The sequence below is a fragment of the Lagopus leucura genome, unplaced genomic scaffold, assembly GCF_019238085.1.
Source record: "Lagopus leucura isolate 7727_CA_CO unplaced genomic scaffold, USGS_WTPT01 Super-Scaffold_100021, whole genome shotgun sequence".
NCBI lineage: Eukaryota > Metazoa > Chordata > Aves > Galliformes > Phasianidae > Lagopus > Lagopus leucura.
Window position 1 is genome coordinate 7,389,469 of NW_024962274.1, and position 17,868 is coordinate 7,407,336.

The 17,868-nt window shown below is 37.6% G+C and overlaps 1 protein-coding gene across 1 annotated transcript in view; it reads left to right on the forward strand.

Annotated features, from left to right (window-relative positions):
• CUL3 (cullin 3) overlaps nt 1–17,868 on the forward strand; it is a 50,343-nt gene that overhangs the window by 13,700 nt on the left and 18,775 nt on the right. The window contains exons 2-6 of the mRNA XM_042878265.1: nt 2,295–2,492; nt 9,694–9,807; nt 15,245–15,405; nt 16,565–16,679; nt 17,272–17,500. Coding sequence (XP_042734199.1) covers nt 2,295–2,492; nt 9,694–9,807; nt 15,245–15,405; nt 16,565–16,679; nt 17,272–17,500 — 817 coding nt within the window. The remainder of the gene's footprint in view (nt 1–2,294; nt 2,493–9,693; nt 9,808–15,244; nt 15,406–16,564; nt 16,680–17,271; nt 17,501–17,868) is intronic.

Here is a 17,868-nt window from a genome sequence, read left to right on the forward strand (position 1 = left end):
AGTCATTCCTTCACTTTTCATAGCATTCTAATTAAAAGTAGTAGAAATAGACCCCACTTCTAGTTGTTTGGGTTTTTTGGTGTGTTTGTTTTTGTTTGTTTGTTTGTTTTTCCTGAACAAATCAGAACTGTTAGATGTTCTGCTTATCTGTGGTGTACTGATATGCCTACGTTGGGAAAAACAAGTAGCAATGTTCAGATATGTCCTCAGAGTAGGGGCTCTGATTTGCCTGTTTTAAAACAAAGTGTGACTGGTATAAATCTGGTGTAAACTTACTTTGCAGCTGAGATTTAAAAAAAAAAAAATAAAAAAAATAAAAAAAAAAATGTTGTCATGCTGGCTTAGAGATTTTTTGATTAGTAAGGAGAGACAGTGACATAGGGAAGTGTTGGGTTGAAAGTCCACTGTGTTTGAAAACAAAACGTCAGGCTGGTGAAAGAAAAGCTGGAAAGCTGTTACTTGGGTTGCTGTCTGCAGTTCTGAGTAGGTGCCTTCATTATCAGTACTCATAAAATTGTGTTCAAGAAAGCTTCAGAAAATTACTTCCCTAAAAAGGCACCAATATAGTAAATGCAAATCAAAAAGAAAGTAAGTGACCTTTCAATATTACAAATATTGCAAATGACACAATGTGTTATTCACGTAACGTGTGTGGTAGAATCGAACCATTTCTGTTCTACTTAAGGTTTCGCTTTTGGGAGATGGGGAGCTAGAATTTTCTGAATGTGTGATTTGTTACTGTTTTTAGGTATTGACATCTCTCAGGTTTTGGGTTTGGACAGGGTAGTAGGTTAGAGAATCTGCTGTTAGGAGAGCGAAAGAGTATTAAATGATAGGATTACTGTTATCATGGAACTGCTGGTTTTTAACCACAACTCCCAAAGACTGGAGGGCAGAAGCTTGTGTTGGTTTTGACTTGTTGGCTTTGTCATTGTTTGATCACAAGCACAGGAATCTTCAGTTTTCTGGGTCCTTCCTCTCCTCACTGTATTTTCAGGTGGATGGGGAGAAAAGGAAAGTACAGCAGGGCTGGTCATGATTTTCTTTCATCGTGTCATACTAATATGCTTTAAGTCTTATTTTCATGTTTGCTTTGATAATATTAGTAAATTCAAGGACTTTTTGTTTCTTCACAGTAATTCTGAGAACAGTATTCTAATTTTTTTTTCTCCTGCCTTTAAGTGAAAAGGCTAGATTGAAGCCTTCTTGCATCAACCAAACTTATCTTCAAAATTTGCTTTTTGAATTTGGTTTAATTGAAGTGGCTTTTCTTTCAGTTGGATAAAGAAGCTTGATAGCTGAAACTCTGCAGTGTTACTATTAGGTACTTCATTGCTGCTCTTACTTGAGCCTGTGCTATGTCAGGTGCTGCTTTCTCCACAGGGCATCGTGTTTTGAAGCACCTTCTGTTGAATGACTTGGGTTGTTAAAACCTGGTTGTAAACTGATTCATCCTAATGACTAGATAGCAGAAGACAGAAATTGGCTTGATGTTAAATTGAGTCTTTTTTTATAACTGGTTCTCTCTTTCACTGAGGTTTTTTCTCTACGTTCATACTGTTTTTACTTAGTGTAATTACCAAAGTACATAGCATCTGAATAGCAGATCAATAACTGCTGCCTGTTCTGCTTAGAGATGTACCTATATCCTATAGCAGGTCGTGTAACCTTACTTGTGCAGTGGAAATATGTGCAATACAGATGTTAATTCTGGAAATTTGTGGGATTTTTCAACATCTGTAAGTATTTGAATTGTAGACATGTCATTATTTGGCCATTAGTGCATTGCTGTAAATAAGGATCACCTAGATGGCTCATATAGATGGCTAAATGAGATTGCTAGCTCTGTGGTGAATGTTTTTGTCTTCTGTTGTGCCAGAGGATTTGGAGTCCAGTTAAGCAGTGTTGCAGTATGTCTGGTGGGGTAACAATAGCGTGTTGACATGGGAAGAAAACTCATTTTCATTATTATGCTGTAGCAGAGGAGTGGGGACCAGACTTGTGTCTACAACTACCCGCTTTTCCACTGTGCGGACTCTGAAGGTTGGGTTCTGTGAATTTGCAAGTTTGAAGGAGAGGGTATTAAACCACTAAAAATGGTAGATTTCAAGAAATAGTTATGAAAAATAGCACTTTGATCCACACTGTTTTGTTGAAGATAGAGAGACTTTGCAATATTGGAATCCAGATGTGACAGAAGCACTTACTGCTTCTAGAATTACAGCTTCTGAAGGTAACTTTCTGTAAAAATCTTTCTTGATTCTAAACCATGATGTCTTGACTTATCGTTACAGATGACTATGGACGAGAAATATGTAAACAGCATTTGGGATCTCCTAAAAAATGCAATCCAAGAGATCCAGCGTAAGAACAATAGTGGTCTCAGTTTTGAGGAGCTATATAGGAATGCATATACAATGGTGTTGCATAAGCATGGAGAAAAGCTCTACACTGGACTGAGAGAAGTGGTCACTGAGCATCTCATAAACAAGGTACGTCACCTTTATGAATTGCAATTGAAGTATCTGATGTGGAAGAATTCTGTTCAGTTATTTAAATTATGAAAGTCTGATGTTATCTTTCAGTCTTTTGTTGAAATTGTATCAGTGTATTCAAAAAATGGTAGTTCTGAGCTAACTTTGTGCTTAAATGACATCATATTCCTGACAAGGTTTGCTCTAAGTTTTGGATGGAGGATAAACTGTAGGAAGTGTTTCCCATTTCATGCTTCCAAACAACTCACAGAAGCGTCACTGCTGAGATATGGGATTCTTATTTGTGGAAAAAAGATGTTTGTGGCCTTCTGATGGCATTTTGTGACTTTCTCAGAACTAATTTTGATTTGTTTTTCATTTGTGGAGCAAAATAAATACTCATGTAATAACCTGCTTGTTATGGGCAAACGAACAAATTCACAAGTTAGTGAGAGTTACTACACAATGTAAATAGGCAGTAAGCAATGTGCTAAAATGTCAGCTCAGCAGCAGCAAAAGCCCTGGGTAGTTTGCATTCTATCCTTTCAGCTTTTTCAAAACTGCGTAATTCAGCCACAATGAAAAGCAGAAGTTTTGTTTCTGAAGATGTAGCTTCTGAGGAAAAACCCTTTATATCTCATATTGAACTAGGGAACAATCTCTGTAGTTGTGATGGGTAAAGTTAGGGTTGATTAATAAGAATGTTATTGATGAAGCCAAGTTGAACCTTAATTTTTCAAAGTCCAGATAGCATTTAGAAGTTGTAGGATCCTAAGTCTAGGTAGGATGCCTCGTTTTGTTGCATTAACATTCGTACCTACCTGTCTTGGAAAAGAAAGGTGCTTTGATCCCATATTCTGACTGTGGATTCCAATGGAGTGTCAGAATTTTTTGTCCTTTTATTAGAACAGCTGTCCACCATTGTGCATCTTGGATGATTGCTTCTGGCTGAAATACAGAGGGTGGGTGGGAGGCTCGTCTAAATAGTGCATGATCTTTGGAAAGCTTTTTGTGCCCACTGACTGGAGTTACTGCAGTGGCTATGCAGAGATGTGTGTCATTGCTGTGCCACAGGTGAAAAGAGTTTATTTTCTAAAATCCTGAATTTCAGTGGCGCAGTCCAGATAAATACAGTCTGAAACCTGCTTTGGATATACTGGGTGTTTTGGTTCTTTTTTTTTTTTTTTTTTTTTTTACTGTTGTGTGAGAGGAAACATCCTGCATGAAGTGGCTAAATAACTTAGAAGTGTTTTATAACTGTAGCTCATCATGTTTTTGTAACGCCTACATTCATAATCTGCACTATTCCTATAGTATGTGGCAAATGGCTGAGACTTTTTGTGCTCTGTTCTTGTATACCTCAGTATTTCCAGTCTATATTTAATAACAATTAGGAGACCAAACTTTTTTCACTTTGAGATTATCCTGTTTTAATTTGAGGAAGGCTGCTTGTCTTTGTTCCCAGTTCTGTTCATTTAAATTGTCCATATGCAAAAATCATTATTCTGAAGCACTGACTGTGGCAAATTGACCAAAGAGCAGCAGATCCTGTGCAATTATACAGTCACTGCACTGCCTGAGAGGCTTGTACAGGTGCTAGTGTAGGAAAAAATGCCTTTCTGTCACTTAATGCTGGTCTTTCTAATGTTTTTAAGGAGTTTTGTGCTATAGCATTCTGATCTCTTAATGTAATTAATCAAATGGTATCTGTGCATATGGTTAACGGGAAACATTTTATTAATATAGGAAAAAATACTGAGTTTTAGTAGTTAAATGTCATGAGGTTAAATTGGCTGAATTATTCAGGTGTCTGATGATTCCTTCCTATAAACTTCCAACAAATAGAAGTTCATGAAAACTATTTACTCAGATTAAAATGAAAATTTGCAGAAGTGGTTGAATGTTAGTAAAGAGCAGGTGTGCAGTATTCTAAGGAGCAGAACTTACATTTTAAATTGCTAAAATCCTTCAAATGAAATTGCTGCTTGCTGTCTGCATCTACTGGTAATCTGTCTGCAGGAAGTTGTGTGTGTGTAGTATTGCAATCATGTTCGTTAAGAGTAGATGCAGTGGCTGGACAGGGGCAATGTACTCAGATGTTTTTAAACGTGGTTGTCAGTCCTGCAGTGCATGTGGTTTTTTTTGGTGTGGCATAGTTAAGAACTTCATTTGTGCTTTATACCTGTCTAATTGCTAGGTGGAAGTTGTGCTCAGACCAATATTTTTAGTATAAAGAATCTTTCATAGAAATATTTAACTTCCAAGCAAAAAAAAAAAAAAAAAAAGCCATGAATTGCCTTTGCAGTGTATTTAGTTGTACTGAAATGATATGCACAAACACAGCACAATCATACAAGATGAAAGCACCTAAGTTACTATAAAGTATGCTTGGTTTTGAACTTGCAGACCCCAGCAGCTTGTGGTTATGATCATCATGCTGTGAATTCTTGATGAAAGCAGGAAGCCAAGTAATTTGCTCTGCATTGCTGATAGGAGTTAGCTGTCTTGAGCTATCTTGTATTTACCACAGGATGGAGACATGCTAAAACTTGTGTTTGCCTTTATATTGACAATATGGTTATATGTATGTGTAAAAATGAAATTAGAAAGTGTCACTGAATAGAAGGCATTAGAACTTTTCACTTCAATTCACGCACAGGAAGAAAGGTGCATTTAATTATTAGGCGCCTAATACTTTGCTGATTGTTTCTTTCCTTGTTGTTTGGCAGCCTTGTAGGTTGATTTGGGTGCTTTCTTCATGTGTCTTGAGCCTTGAGCCCGGTCTGTTCCTTCAACACAAAAAAGCTGTACAAGTGCTTAAAACAAATGAACAAAACCCCCCCCAAAAGCTTAGTGTACAGATTGTTGGTTGGTTATAAGTAAAATGACTTGTTGGAACAAAAAGATATCTTGAAGTTAGTTTGCAAGGTAATGTTTTCAAAATTCTTCACTTCTATGAACATTTTAGTCTGTTGAAATTTGGACTGTCCACACATGCATTTTTTTTTAGATTGTGAGACAGAAAAATTGATGGATTTGTTGGCCAAGGTCAATATAGTATTTTTTTTAGGTAATGTGTGGCCTGAGTCTGCTGCTCATCAAAGATCCAGAAATGTCAAGGACTGTCCTACACCTAAGTGGACTGAAACGTGCTGATTTGGGGAGATACTAAAGCAACACTGAAGAAGTGGGATATAGGAAACCTTATCAAATGCTTCTGCTGCTGTTTTGTCACTGGCATGCCAGAATGCTTTATAACACAGTAATCTTTGCTGGCAAAACTGGTGGAGTTTATCACCGACTGTACATTGTCTTGTACTAGTGGTAACAAAGGGCATGCAAGAATGTCTACAGCGAGAGGGACGCAGCTGGTCCTTGTGGGGTTGTTGTTAGGTGCAGAAGGATGGGATGGAATGCTGATGCAGAAGGTTTGTGTAAACACTCCATGTCTGTTCTGGGACTTAGAAGGATATCTGTGATCTATGGCAAGATTTATTGTTTGCTGTTGTGTTTGGTTTTTTTTTGTTTTTTTTTTGGAGAGAAGGCTTGTATCTCTTAGATAGGACCCCAAGAGGTGATTTCTATAGTGTCTATGAAGTAGATGGGGGAATTTTGTTGTTATTAGTTGTGTAGGAGACCAAATAGCAAGCATTAAGGAGTACTTTGGCTAGCAAGATATGAAGTATGTAGGTATCACCTACAATTATCTTTCCACCTTTAAAGTTTTAAGTTTGTTTTTGCTAATGCAATTTTCCATACTGAGATTTTAAGTTTTGGAAGAGCAGCAGCTGTCTCTGGAAGGCTTCCTTTCAGATAATGAATATCCAATTGTCAAGTAGAAGTCATTAATTTCACCACAGCAGTTTTACTCTGTGCTTTTGCTTGACTGTGGTGCTGTGCTTTTGCTTGGCTACAGTGTTTTGTGCACTATGGTACTTTTCCTGTAATATGGTTGTATTCAAGGCCTGTACAAGGAATGTATTTAACAGCAGTTGTAAACAGCAACTGGCTTGGCTTTTGTAGCAACTTGAAGAACAGTTTTTCAAACTTGTCTGCATCTAAAAATAAATGGAGGGAGTGTGTCGTTGAGAGGCTTCACAGTGAGTCTTCAAGTAGCTTTGTGTTGTGCAGCATTGTGCAGTTCCTGGATTTAATACATATTTTTAGAAAGCCTGGCAAAAGTGCACAGCAGAGGTGGTGCAGGTGTGAGCTCCTCTGTCTGCTTGGAAGCACGTCCTCCTTGCAGCCTGAGCATCCTGTTTGGTACCAGCTGGTGTGTGAATGGGCCCTGGCTTAATGTAGCAGGATTACTGTCATGGGTGTGTGCAACTATAAGGGTACAGACCTGTGATGGTCTTCTGTGTATCTGAGTAAAACTGATCAATCCCTACCCTGATTATCTGTGCTTGTAAACTAATTGTGCTTTTAGTTTTTGTTTGATAAGTTTTGCTGATGTGACTCGTGCATTTCCAGGTTTTCTTCATATTTATCAGGAAATTGAAAGCAATGCCGGCACTTTTCTTTCTTTTCTTTTTGGAAATTAAGCTTGCGCTCTACAAATGTGGCTGGGGAAGTTCTCAATGTATGTGGTGTATTTATATTTTAGCTAAAAGCTACACGGGTTGGATGACAGCAGCACACACCTTTGGGAGACCAAAAGCTAAGTGGCAGTCGCTGTCAGAAGGAGCAAAGCAGGCAGCAGCAGCAGTGGCTGTGTGTTACACCACAACACTGAGTTTTCCAAAACCTGGGGGGGGGAGCCTGGCTCAGGTCTGTGGTGTAGGAGTTGGAAGACTTCAGAAGCTCTGAACAACCTGCAGGGTACATAGATCAGCCTCTGTTAACAGAGCTGAGTGTTACCAGGGTAAGCTTCTGCAGCTTCTCTGGAGGAGGCCGTAGTGTGTGGATGGTATGCGATGCCCATGGAAGTTGTTAGATATGTGGTAGCATGCCAGACTGCATTGTTTTTCTTAGACTTATTAAATATTAAGTTTAAATGACAGAATGCTGTCTGTCAGGTGGTTACAGTTGAGATCGTTGCAGCTAGTGGCTGCTTGTTACCTGTTAGGCTTTCCTGTTTGAAGTCTCAATAAATTCACAATAGCACCCAAGTATAAATGCAAATATATAAATGTAAAAAATACGGAATTTTTTGAAGGATGGGGTATTATAGGATAGATTTACTATTGGTTGGTGGGTGGGGGGTGAATGAAAGTTGATTTATTGCCCATAAATACTCAAGTTAGGGATGTATTATCCCGTGCCTATGTGACATGAACAGACTGTCCTCTTTATGGATAGCAGCAGGAGATCTGGGGACACGAGCTGTGTGATGCGGGTTCTGTTTCTCAGGTTGGAACAGTCTTAAAGAAGAAGATTGTTGGCCATGTTAGAAGGACAGGAAAAATAGGAACAGGCATTGAGAGAGGATTTAGGGAAAGCACTAATTGACTTGGCTATTATAAAAATGTGTAAGAAGTTACAGTTTTCTCAATTGTATTTGTATTTTGGCCTTCAGAGGAAGGAAGAGTGAAGCTGAAGCTGTTGAGCTGAAATGCATTTAGGATGCTGGCTGCAGTGTTTCCTGGTCATAGCAAAAAAAAAAAATAATAATAATAAAAATTAAAATTAAAATTAAAAAAAAAAAATAAAAAGGATAAAGCTCTCCCTAGGTGCCCTGTGGTGATTTTTCTTATAGCTGTTAGGGGAAATGGATGTGTGTTGGTGGATCAGAACAGAAACCAGCTAAAGCATTCTTGGACTCTCAAGTGAAGAGTTATCTTAGCCTCTGAGCATTCCTCCTGTGTAAAGCATAGGACACTTAATGTGACGTAGAGCACAGCTGTGGGGTATTTTGTGCTGCACTGTGAAGTGAAAGATGATGTACTTCGATACTGCATTAAGCTGCTGGCACTGACCTTGTGGGCTGCAGCTCTGCCATGGCCTGGCCCCACCTGTGCCTGCATACTGGGGGAGTGCAGACAGCACAGGTACACCAGCAGACTTTCTCTACTGTTGAGAAGAAGAGATGGGGTGTATTTGTAGTGAAGTCCTTCAGTGTGCAGAGAAGGGTGATGTTTGGTCTCATTTTCTAGTTGTTTGAAGTTGGACAAGCAAAAACTGCCCTCAAGTACAGAAAAAAAAGTGTTCCCAATTTTGCTAACATTTAGAGTGAGGTCTTGCTTCACCATTAACAGTCTTCTAATTGTCTGTTTGGAATGTAGCAGCCTGTAAAATCTTGTAACAGTTCTATAGAGCCTTGATTTACTGAACCATTGATATGTTTTTAGGTACAAATTTCAGCATACTTATCACTTCTTGCTGAAATCACCATGTATAACTGCACAGAAATGCAGCTGCAGAGGTGGGGTTTTGCTGGGCTGTGTGAAATTGAAGCTATACCCCATCTGCACGTTGCAGCCTTGATGGTTACCCCCACTGTCTTTGCAAACATGCCTAGAGATCTGTATGCTGCTTGTTATGGTCTTTATTGCCTACTTAGTTCTGTTGACTTTCTGCTTTTGGAAATAGAGTTGGAAAAGATTTCTCCAAATTTGTATTAAAATTTATGGTTTTATGTCATATTACAGGCAGTACTGAAGTTGTTGTATTTATGCTGCATGGTGTATAAGTAAAGATTGTTTGCCAGAAGCCAACTTTAACTGAACGTCCATTTGTCCTTTCTTGAGTACATGAGTGGTAGTGGGATTTTTGATTAGTGGGAAGTACTGTCAGAAATGAAGTCTGAAGTTGATGGGATGAACAAATCAGCTAAAAGGCATTAATAAAAACAGTGACTTTCTTAAGTCTTCTTGTTAGTGGTTGTGGATTTTGGTATAGGAGTCCATACTGAGTGAAAGAACTGTTACTTACTGCAACTGTGTCAGCTGCTTTTCTACCTGAGCTTATTTCTGTTTGTAACATGTGCCATTACTTTCCAATATTCTGAAATGACTTATGATAGTAATTGAAACACTGTAGCATATGGAATTGACCCTTTTATGTTCTTGTTTTCAGCTTGTTTTTTTTCCTTACCTGTATAAAGCCTTATTTTTCTACTGAAATTATATGCAGGGTCAGCAGTTAGAAAAGTTTGAGCATGTCTGTAATGTTCAAAGTTCGCAGAAGAGCAGATATTTTTTTCTGAAGCAAAGCTTGTTAAGATTAAAATGACGCAAGGGAAACTGATTTTATGACAATCTGTTCATTTTTGCTCTAGGTGCGAGAAGATGTATTAAACTCCTTGAATAACAACTTTTTACAAACACTAAACCAAGCATGGAATGATCATCAGACAGCAATGGTGATGATTAGAGACATTCTGATGTATATGGTGGGTATTCTGCTTTTTCACATTTAATTTGGTGATTGATTGTTTCTTGACAACTATAAGCAATTGAGCTGGAGAGATGAAAGGCAAGGTATGCTTAGCAGTCATGTTCTAAGATTGATTTTTTTTTTTTAATCCCTTGTTTTGAATTTGTATGTACATGAGATCAGAGCCATGACATACAGTTATTTGACAAATTAAAACTAGGTGGTTCTTTCTGGTTATCTCATCATTAGGAAAATGCATCAAAAACTGTTTGATCTTGTGGTTCTTAGATTTTATTCACCCAGAGGTAGTTTCTTACTGTACGTGATAGTGCAGACCTTGCACAAACTGCTGGTGTAGTTTGCTGTTGTTCTTTAAACTTTATTGTTTAAGGAGGATAATTCTGCTTAGATACACTCAGTGTTCTTCAGTAAGTATCAACTTCAAATTTGAATGTTTTGCTATTCATACAGAGGTAGGTCTAAGATTACAAAGCATGCATAGATAAACATATCTTGGCTTGATATTAGTAACTTTATAAGAAAAAATGCGTTCTAATGTTACAGCTAGCAGAAATTGTTGCATTTGAAGAGAGTGGGCCTTATGTTTTTGTCTGGATCATATTATGCTTTAGATAGTACATTTGTATTTAAATTCCCAGAGTGGTAGGCATACACAGTTTTTAGCCCAGGGCTTAACTTGAGAAGTAAAATGGTAAGTGTTGAGAGGCTGTTTTGTGTGTAAAATCTGTTATTCCACGTATCATGCCAAAAACAGTATTATATGTAATATCCTTCAGTGACGGATAAGATAATGATATTGCTTCGTTTCTTTTATTGTTAAGAAGAATGATTGACTGAGATTATACTGTTATCTACTTAATAACCAAAGTTCATGCAGCAATTGAAGATCTTACACTGTGAAGCTGAACCTCTTTGACTAGCTGTGAAGAAATACTACTGATTAATAAGATACTAAAAGCCGAAGAATTTTGAGTAGTAATTGTAGCTACAGTCTTTTCTTAATGGATTTACTGGCTGTCCATGTTCCTGTCTGTTGTTGAGAATAGACCAGGTATCTAAATAACGAGGGTAGGATAAAATGCCCTCAGTGATACTTTTCTTATCTGTGTGCCTTATCCTACCAAAAGGATTAAAGATTATTTCATGTTGAGAAGATGTACTGTCTTCATTAGGTAAAATGCTAGATTCTTGTTTGCCAGGGAGCTCATAAAATGGACAAACTGGCCTTGTCTTTAAATTGAAGAAGCACAGAACACATCGTCATTAAAAATACACGCTTGGATACAGATTGAAGCATAAATGATAGTTGAAAATTGGACCACTCAAAGATTTGCAGCTTCATTTTTGTCACTTGAATAACTTGTTGAGCCAATGTAATTGTGCTCATTAGAGTAAGGTTAAGAGCAGGAGGATACAAGTGCTATGTACACTTTCAAAACGCTTAAAATAGCTGATTGGTGCATGGAGTTGTAAGCTGGAGATGCATCTGTTGAAGATATTCCTTCATGTTCTTAAAATAAAGGACTTCATAAAGTAAGGAATTATTTGCTCTCCTATGAGATTCATCTGAATGAAATTTAGTTTTATAGTGGTAAGTCAGAGGAAGTTTATATCTTTATCCAAGCACAGAATATCATCTAAATAAAAATATTCTGTCATTTAAATGAAAAGCAAACCGCTGTGTAAACTCAGTCGCAATTGACTGTTAATTGACATGCTTGTATTCTATCAGAAGAAGTGTGTGCAACCATAGTGTGTTTGTAAAGAAGGGGTAACCCTGTCCTGCTCTCATTTTGTAGGCTGCCCCCATTGCTTATCTGTCAGTTTCAGGAAATGTACCGATTGTAACCAAAAAGCCACAGTTTGACATCCGTGAAAATACAACATTTAACAGCCTCTAATCTCATTCTACAGAATTGTAATCTTATTCTACTGAATTCATGCTTCAGCTGAGTGATTGTACATCCTAATCTAAGCGGTGTCTGTTTCTGTGCTGTTCATTTTCTGGCTTATTTTGAACCATTATGATCTAATTCAAAGCAAGTACTTTGCCATCACCTCTTCATCTTTTTTTCTGTTCAGATTTGCCACTTCTAAAATGAAAATGAGTTCAATAGCATCTTTTTAGAAAAGTTTATATTTTGTACGATGTGGTTTGTGCATTATTATGGTACTTGCTTGTAAACTGGTGTATTTGCAGTTCGAGGTTTTTGGCAGAAGTTCATTTGTGTTTGTAACCTCAGGACATTTCAAAGGTTGCTTTATGATTGTATTTGAGGAAAAGTGCATAACTGTGCCTCTTTTGTCTGATAAAAGTTTGCTCGGTTTCATGGCTATTGTACAACCTCTCCTTTCTGCTTACAATTTTGCAACCTAAAATTGTACAGTGAAGATAAATGTAGCTTTCTTGAGATATTTCAATGCCAGCAATCGAATGTCAGGAATATGTAGCTACACTGTATTTTGGTAGTATGTTCGAACTGGGCTCTTCCTTTTTGGCTCTACAGTAACCGATGCCAGAGAGATGTAACAGTGTACATCCATGATGCTGTTTGCGGCAAGCAGAGGCACCAAAGTAGTGAAGTCATGAGTTAAGCAGCTCTGCTCTGAGTGAAGTCATGTTTTAAGGCATGCTCACATTGAGGGGCATAGGCGTACACACAGATCCAGCAAACACTGTCAGAACCAACTGCTGTTCAAATGCTGCTGTGTATTTTGAAGGGTGTTCCCCTCTCATCTGTGCAGTGCACAAAGCCAGTGTCTCATTCGAAGCCAGTGCTGACTGGTAGGCCTGGTGAGTTTTGACCTTGGGGTGTAGGACTTTTCTGGCTCATGGCTCACACATGGGGTAGAAGGGAGAAGTGTTGTTTTTATATTCAGAACTTTGATTGCCGTGTACTAGCATCCAGAGGTTGAACATGCACTAGGCAGAGGTGGAGCTAAATGTGGCTTTTGATAATGTGCAAAAGGTAACTTGTTTCAGCTGAGATCAGAACTATTCTGCAGTGTAAGCAGCACTGTAGCTTATGAATAATTGCTGTGTGAAACTCCACCCTTGACTCCCGAGAGTTACTCTTACCTTTTAAGCACCTGCTGCTTCTCCCCATGGGAAGGAATTGCTGTTGGGTAGCATGTTGCCTTGTCAGTCAAACCTGTTCCCAGGTGGAGCTACTTGGCTCCAAGATTAATTTTTTTGGAAGGTAGGGAAGCTTCCAGTAAACACCACCACAGATTGGTACCGAGGGAGAGCGTATCAGCAGTATCAGCAATGCTAATGCTGCTGCTTTAATTTGGGTGCTATGGAGTGGTCTGGCTTGCTGAAGAGGGGGTTGGAATTGCACTAAGAGTTTCTAGTGCAGTTATTCCTTTATTTCATAATGGCAGCATTAAATACTGGGTGCCCCAACAGAAACCACACAGATGAGTCACAACCATTGCTTTGATCCACTTAGATACTCTGCTTCTTGTGCTTCAGAGGCCTGAATATTCTTTATAATATTCTTTAGAAATTGAATATGTATTCTTTGAACCACAAGTGACAGAACACATTAGACACTTAATTTTCTTTCATCTTCTTAAAAAGCGTACTTTAAACTTATTTCAGCATCATGGTTACTTTTGTTCTTGATGGAGGTGCATAAGCAAAAGAGTGAAATAAATTGCATTGTTTCCAAACAGCAGGAGAAATGAAAAATAACATTCTAAGGATCTAGACCACCGTGTATCGATAAACGGGCTCTGTGATACCAAACGGAGTAATGTGTTTGGTTTGAGGCAGAGTTTTGCTGGCTTCCTGGACCACAGAGGCTGTATGAACTACGTGCTACCTGTCTGCAGGGCATTAGTGGACAATCATTCCTGCTTTGTGGAAATTTACTGGTATTTTACTTTCCTGTACTGATCAGGAGACAATCTGCTGTGTAATTGCTGTAGGAATAATTTTTCTGTGTATGTTTGGCTGCTAAAATACTAAAGGGTATGGAATCTGTTCCTTGTTATTTCTTCTAATTGTGGAACTTGTGTAAATGTACAAGCTTGTAATTTTTTTTATAGTCTGAAGTATTATTTAAAAAAAAAAGTTTAATTTTCTGTGTTTGAATGATTTTTTACTTGAATTCTGAGTATAGTAAAGTGCTTAAGAAGGTAACTGATGGAACCAATGGGGAAATTAATCTTTATACTCCAATTAAAACATTACCCATCATCCTCTATAGATTTTTTTGTTATTTTTATTTAACTGTAAATTCTTCAAAAACCTTTTCACAGTCAGATTTGTGAGTACAGAACATTTCAACTTCTACAAGCATCCTGAGTTTTAAGCAGTATTTCTTAGTTACAACTTGAACTGAACAGTTGCTTCAAAATAATGGATTATATCCTAGCGAAAATTTAAAACAAACCAACCGGAAACATTATTGCTTTTTTCAGAAATAGTTTGTAAAAACTCACTTTTCTATTTGTTATTTCAATGGTCTTATCTACCTCATCACTATTGTATAGATATTAAGCAAATACACACATCTTCTGTCTTGTAGCGACTTTATTAAGTCTTGCTTTTCTAGTGCATTGATGAGCTGGGGGGAGGAACAGAAGAGAGGTTCATCAATCAGAACTAAACATAGAAAAAAAATTGGACGTTTCTGTAAATAGCTGTAAGAAAACTGTGTGTGTCTGCTCGGTAGCGTCAGTGAACTGCATGGTGGTGTTCATGCTTGTTAGGCTTGTAACGTTGTTCTGAGCATCAGCCTGGATTAGTGAGTGTATGCAGTAGAGGGCTAGAAGATGGTCAAGCAGCTTGAGCCATCTTACAGATTGAGTAGGGAGGTAGAACAGTGTTATGCTTAGTACAGATTTATATAACAACATTTCAAGATACTTGCTCAGGTTGAAAGGAAGGAAGCTTTCTAATATGGGTCCAACAGGAGCCCTTAAAACAGTTTGCATTACTTGTTGATAAACTTTGACTGTAATTATTTTGGTTTTACTTCTGTTCAGCTAATTCAAGAAATGTCATTACATAATGAGGAGGAACTGTGAAGTTGAGTGGTAGAATTATGAATGGGATATAGGGAAAAAATAACTTACTCTTTACAGAAGAGAAAGAGGGTGGATGGGAGGGAATTAAGTAAAAAAACCTTGCAGATTATGCCATGATTTTTCTGAGTATTTGGGGACTCCCCCTACTCTGAAAAAGTGTCAGGGGTATGGATTTGTTCTTGCCTGGTTTAGTCATAAATGCTGTGCTTACAATCTTAAACAATGTAGACTTCCTATGAAATAAAGTTTTGGTAAGTTGGACTGATTCTGAGGTTACTTTCTTTTAATGATGAGAAGACTCACTTGATTATATCTGTACAGCACTAATGTGACTGGTTTCTTCCATTTCTGAATAGCCTGAATTTGAAGTTCTATTGCTTTGAATGCCTTTGTAGGACCGTGTCTACGTACAACAAAATAATGTGGAGAATGTCTACAACTTGGGTTTGATTATTTTTCGAGATCAAGTTGTGCGTTACGGCTGTATTAGAGATCACTTACGGCAAACTCTGCTGGATATGATTGCAAGAGAAAGGAAAGGAGAGGTTGTAGACAGGTAAGATGTTTGTAAGTGACTGTCTTCTGTTGCAAGTGATACTTACCAGTCCTTGAGTGAATCACAAACATACACAACTAAATCCTTACTTAAGCAAATGTTTCTCCATGGCATGGAAAAAAACCCACATTTCTTCTTTTTTCAAAACTTAAAATAATGGCAAATGGATAGGCTCATTAATACATTCCTAATATTAATCTTGAGATCCTCATTGAAGTCTGTGTTAAATCTCTCCATTACCACCTTCTGTCAGAGCATTTGATAATAAAAGTGGAGGTTTGACAGTTCTCTGCCCCTAGTTGTCATCCTGCTTGTCCTCTGTACTGAAAGGCTGTTTAAATTTCCTCTACCTGCTTTGTTTGATTTTTGAAGTTTTCTTTTAGTCTTCCATTTCAATTCCTAATGTTTTAACCCATCTAGTTCTGGTAGTTCAGTTACCTCTGGGCTTTAAAATCTGTTCCTCGTGTTCTCTTGCCATATTTGTGGAAGTAGAGTTTGATAGCCTGCACTTCAGATGCTGCAGCTGAAGTCACTCGAAGTTTGCACATTTTTTGTTTCTCCAGTTTCGGAGCAGCTGATGGGTGTGGAGATACGTAAACTTCATGCTACTTTGGCTGCAGTTCTGTAATTGGGATTACCCAACATGCAGTTTATGAAGAGAAAAACACATGCTGGCAACAGCTGTATATTATCCTCTGCTGCCAGAACCTAGAATTTTTTCATAGATGCAATTCTTTTGTTTTTGAATTTTATCAGTGTGTTTATGCCTAAACAGATGCTTAAGTTGCAGGTATGTTTTCATACTCTGTATGGCACCTTCTGTGCAAATTGCCTTGTTTACTACTAACCTACACATGCAGTTTTCAGTTTTCTTTGGTTATTTCTTGCGTGGTGAAATATATTCCTGTTAATAGTTTTCAGAATTGGTAGAACTTGAGACCTGCTTTCCTATCATTAAATTTAAAAAATAAATGTTGTCAGCTGGCTCCTTAGTTTTGAACAGAAATAATCTTTCTGCTTTAATCTTCTGGAAAACCTCTCATGCAACAAACAGACTTTTTATCAGTTCATTTTCAGTTAAAGTTTTCTGAGTTGTTGTTGCGATGAACTCCCTATGTTATGTTGATTTCTGAAGTTGTTAACAACTTACTTTTGGCAGAGGCGCAATAAGAAATGCTTGCCAGATGTTAATGATTCTAGGTCTTGAAGGAAGGTCAGTCTATGAAGAAGACTTTGAGGCTCCGTTTTTGGAGATGTCTGCAGAATTTTTTCAGGTACAGCAGTCTTGTAATTACTTGTATTTGGAATGCTTTTGTAATTGCTTGGAATCGTGAGAGTTAGTGGTATTTGACAAGTATGTCAATCTCTGTTAAATGAAATAAAAAGTGTGACTAACTTTGAGGAAAAAATAACACTAATTTCACAGAATTACCATCATTTAAATGTAATGGTGAGCACTGACATTCTCAAGAATAACGAGAAAACCATTGATGCGCGTAACTCATAAATATGGCACTGACTGGTATTCGAAAAGAAATTTTATTTTTTGCTTCTCCCATCTTTGTTTTCTTTGGACCTGTGGCTGTAAGTGCTGTTGGTCACTGGATATTAGGCTGATTTAGTTAACTTTAGCGTGGAAAATACTGCACTTGTGTTCGTGCACCCTCATACATACATAAACACAGTGAGTGCAATAGAACTTTTGTTTTGTGTTAAGCCGGTATGTAAATCTTGGAGGTCTTGTTTGTTGGACATGCTGGGAGTGATTTAACTTGTTGATGAATGCTGATCTGAAATAACCAGTGTATTTCCTTTTTCCTCCTTAAAATACAAGAAGTCTAAAGTATTAATTTGTGTTAATCACAGATGGAAAGTCAGAAATTTTTAGCTGAAAACAGTGCTTCTGTATATATAAAGAAAGTAGAAGCTAGAATTAATGAAGAAATAGAACGGGTGATGCACTGTCTGGATAAATCAACAGAAGAGCCAATTGTGAAAGTTGTTGAGAGGGAGCTTATTTCCAAGCATATGAAAACTATAGTGGAAATGGAGAACTCTGGGCTAGTTCATATGCTGAAAAATGGGAAGACAGAAGGTAAGACTGTATCATATGGGAGACAGAAATGCTTACCATACTGCTTGTTGTTTTTAAACATAGGATGAACTGAGCTTAACTTTTGTGTTCCTGTTTGGCTTTCTTTTGCGTGCCTCTGTGAATGGTACTTCAGAGGCTTTAGAGAGCTTTTAGGAAACTTGTTTGTGTTTAGTACCAGATACGTTACTTTTTTTTTTTTGTAAACTAAGTATTTAAGTATTTCTTAAGAATAAGTATTATCTTTTGTGCTGTGCTTGGTTACCTACTCTATGTGAGCCATTTTATTGCTTTAGTGCTTACAGTATGTAGCTTTTAAAATGCATCACTGTTTTGTGGGGTTTTTCTGGGGGGGGGAGGGGTGCTATATG